General features: G+C 39.1%; 1 protein-coding gene across 1 annotated transcript; it reads left to right on the top strand.

The window, feature by feature from the left end:
- The first annotated feature begins 379 nt into the window (after positions 1-379).
- Positions 380-1,423, top strand: LOC123604889 (zinc finger protein 2 homolog). The gene has a single exon (XM_045491044.1). The coding sequence runs from the start codon at positions 380-382 to the stop codon at positions 1,421-1,423; it is 1,044 nt and encodes a 347-aa protein (XP_045347000.1).
- The last annotated feature ends 1,965 nt before the right edge of the window (positions 1,424-3,388 follow it).

The raw sequence follows: 3,388 nt of genomic DNA, 5'->3' as shown, positions 1-3,388 counted from the left end.
GAATAAAATTGCCTTGTGCATGAAATCTAGCATTGCTCAGAATCAGAGAATTCATCCCAGAGAGAAACCCCATCAACGCCTTCACCCTGGGAAACCCTTCAGAGATTGTTCTCACCTTAACCCACATGACAGTGTTCATTCTGGGGAGAAATTCTATGAATGTAAAAAAGATAAAAATACCTTTATCAGGAGTTCTTTCTTAGGTGCACATGAGAGAGAACATACAAGAGAGAAATCCTATGAATTCAGTGACTCTGGCAAAGTCTTGAATTCAACCTTCTACCTTAAGAAGCATGAAAAAACTCACATTAGAGACAACTCTGTTCAAGGTAGGCAGTGTAGTAAAGTATTACAGAGCCGCTCATCTATTACATTGCACATGAGAACCCACAGTGGAGAAAAACCTTTTAAATGTAACCAGTGTGGGAAAGCCTACAGTTCAAGCTCTTATCTTAATCGGCACAAGAGAATTCACTCTGGGGAGAAGCCCTATGGATGCCGTGACTGTAGAAAAACCTTCAGAGATAGTTCACTTCTTAGACAACATGAAGAGATTCATTCCAAGGACAAACCCTACAAGTGTGATCAGTGCAACAAAACATTCAGTAGAAGGTCTAGGCTTAACACACACAAGATATTACATACTGGAGAGAAGCCCTATGCCTGCAATGATTGTGGGAAAACCTTCAGTATTCTCCCGTACCTTAAAAGACATAAGAGAATCCATACTGGAGAGAAATCCGTTGAGTGTAACCTCTGTGGAAAAGCACTAAGTAGTGAGTCATACCTGAAGACACACCTGAGGATACATACTGGAGAGAGACCTTACAAGTGTGGTCAGTGTGGGAAAACTTTTAGAATGAGCTGTAATCTCATAGTGCACAAGAAGATGCATGCTGGAGAGAAACCGTGTATATGCAAGGACTGTGGGAAATCCTTCAGGGACCACTCGTGCCTGAAAGAACACATGAGAATTCACACTGGAGAGAAACCCTTTGCATGCCATCAGTGTGGGAAAACCTTCAGAGTGAATTATTTCCTCATTTTGCACAAGAAAATTCACATGAGGATGAAACAATATGAGTGTAAGGAATGTGGGAAAGCCTTCAGTGGTGTCTTATCTCATAGGAGACATATGAAAAAGCACACCAGGGAGAAGAAACCCTTCAACTGTAGTGAGTGTGGAAAAGCTTTTAGGAGGAATGCATCCCTTACAATACACATGAGAACCCACACTGGGGAGAAACCCTACAAGTGTGATCAGTGTGGGAAAACCTTCAATGTAAGGGGTAATCTTACCGTGCACAAGAGAGTGCATACTGGCGAAAAACCCTATCAGTGCAATGTCTGTGGTCGTGCTTTCAGTAAGCTCATATCCCTTCGGAGGCATCATGAGAGCACTCATGCTGGACAAAACTCCTAGCAATGTCCCTTTGGAATAGTTCTTGAACTCTCGATCTTTACGGCATACAAGCAAATGCAGAGAAAAACTGGATGTAAAGAATGGGACAAAGCCTCTGAATAATCTGTGGGAGAAATCTAAGTTATGTAATGATTGTGATCAATCCTTTATTCATCCCATAGATAGGTGACCGCTTGACAACTGAAAGGAAAAAATTTTAGTATCTCCAAGGCTTGTTACTTGAGAAAAATAAATGCCTAATGTTTTAAGCCACCATGTTTACAGTGTCTGTTCATGTGTGTCTTGGGAGGAAGGTTGTTTTATTTACAAATGACTGCTGTCACTAACCAATATAACCCACGTCAGGTTTAAAAAACTTATTATATATATAATTTAAAAGTTGAATTATTATAGGGTTAATAATAGGGATATAGGTGTGTTTATCTATTATTTATCTATTTGATAAAGACTTTATTTTTTTTTATTTTATTTTTTTATTTTTTTTTTCAACGTTTATTTTTGGGACAGAGAGAGACAGAGCATGAATGGGGGAGGGGCAGAGAGAGAGGGAGACACAGAATCAGAAACAGGCTCTAGGCTCTGAGCCATCAGCCCAGAGCCCGACGCGGGGCTCGAACTCACGGACCGCGAGATCATGACCTGGCTGAAGTTGGACGCTTAACCGACTGCGCCACCCAGGCGCCCCTGATAAACACTTTAAGTTGCATTTGTAGTTCATCCGGATCATGTGTCTTAACCTACCATTTCCTGACACAAGGTCTGAAATGAATCTTCCCACCAAAATTATGAATGGTTGAATCTTTGAAATTCTATACTTTTCACAGCACACTGTTTCTACTTAAGATAAGTGTTAAAAAATGTACAACCCAATGAATATCTGACAAGGTAGAGTACATCTCTATTAACTACTACACACACTGGGCAAGAATTAGAACATTATCAGCACTAGAATCCTCCTTCACTGCTTCCTTCCACTCACTAATCACTCTAATTCCTGCCACCAGAATATATGTACTCTATGGAATCATGCATTTTTTAAAAAAGATTTTATTTTATTAAAAAAATTTTATTTCACATTTATTTTTGAGAGACAAAGCGAGACAGGGCTTGAGCAGGGGAGGGGCAGAGAGAGAGGGAGACACAGAATCCGAAGCAGGCTCCAGGCTCTGAACTGTCAGCCCAGAGTCCGACATGGGGCTCCAACTCACGAACCGCGAGATCATGACCTGAGCTGAAGTTAGACGCTTAACCAACTGAGCCACCCAGGTGCCCCTGGAATCATGCATTTTAAGAGCTTCATTGAGATATACTTTACATGTCGTAAATTTCACCCATTTGAAGTATAAAATTGAGTGGTTTTTAGTATGTTTACGGATTTATTTGCACTATGGTACCTGATACATTATCATTTGTGCCTGGCTTCTGCTCAATGTTGTCTTTATGAGATTCATCTATATTCTTCATTTAGCAGAATTTTATTCTCATCGATACATAGCTTTTCCATTGTACGAATACACACAATTTATTCATTCAACTGTTCTGGATGTTTGGGTTGTTTATAGCTGGGATATTTTACCTGCTATGGACATTCTTGCACATGTTTTAGTTCACAGTTGTACCTGTTTTTGTTGGGTTAATATTTTAGGAGTGCAGTTTGTGGGTCATAGGGAATACACACAATCACATTTATTCAATACTACCAGACAGTTTTACAAAGTAGTTGTGACAATATATATGTCTGTAATCTTGCTAGTATTTTATATTGTCTTTTTCATTTTGGTTATTTTGATGTGTATGTCATAGATAGGACCATATTTTGATTTTTAACTTTTAAAAAATTTTGAACTAGTTTTGCACTTCCTAGAAAAGTTGAAAAGATTGTACAGAGTTCCTGTATATTCCTTTTTCCCAATGTTAATGCAATTAATTTTTAGTTTTTTTTAGGGGGGGGGATGGTTTGTTTTG

This window comes from Leopardus geoffroyi, chromosome A2 (assembly GCF_018350155.1).
Source record: "Leopardus geoffroyi isolate Oge1 chromosome A2, O.geoffroyi_Oge1_pat1.0, whole genome shotgun sequence".
NCBI lineage: Eukaryota > Metazoa > Chordata > Mammalia > Carnivora > Felidae > Leopardus > Leopardus geoffroyi.
This window is presented reverse-complemented; position numbering and strand designations above follow the sequence as displayed.

Bases quoted from the DNA above. Each gene is read 5' to 3' on its own strand.
- LOC123604889 (XM_045491044.1), top strand. From the start codon at position 380: ATGAGAACCCACAGTGGAGAAAAACCTTTTAAATGTAACCAGTGTGGG.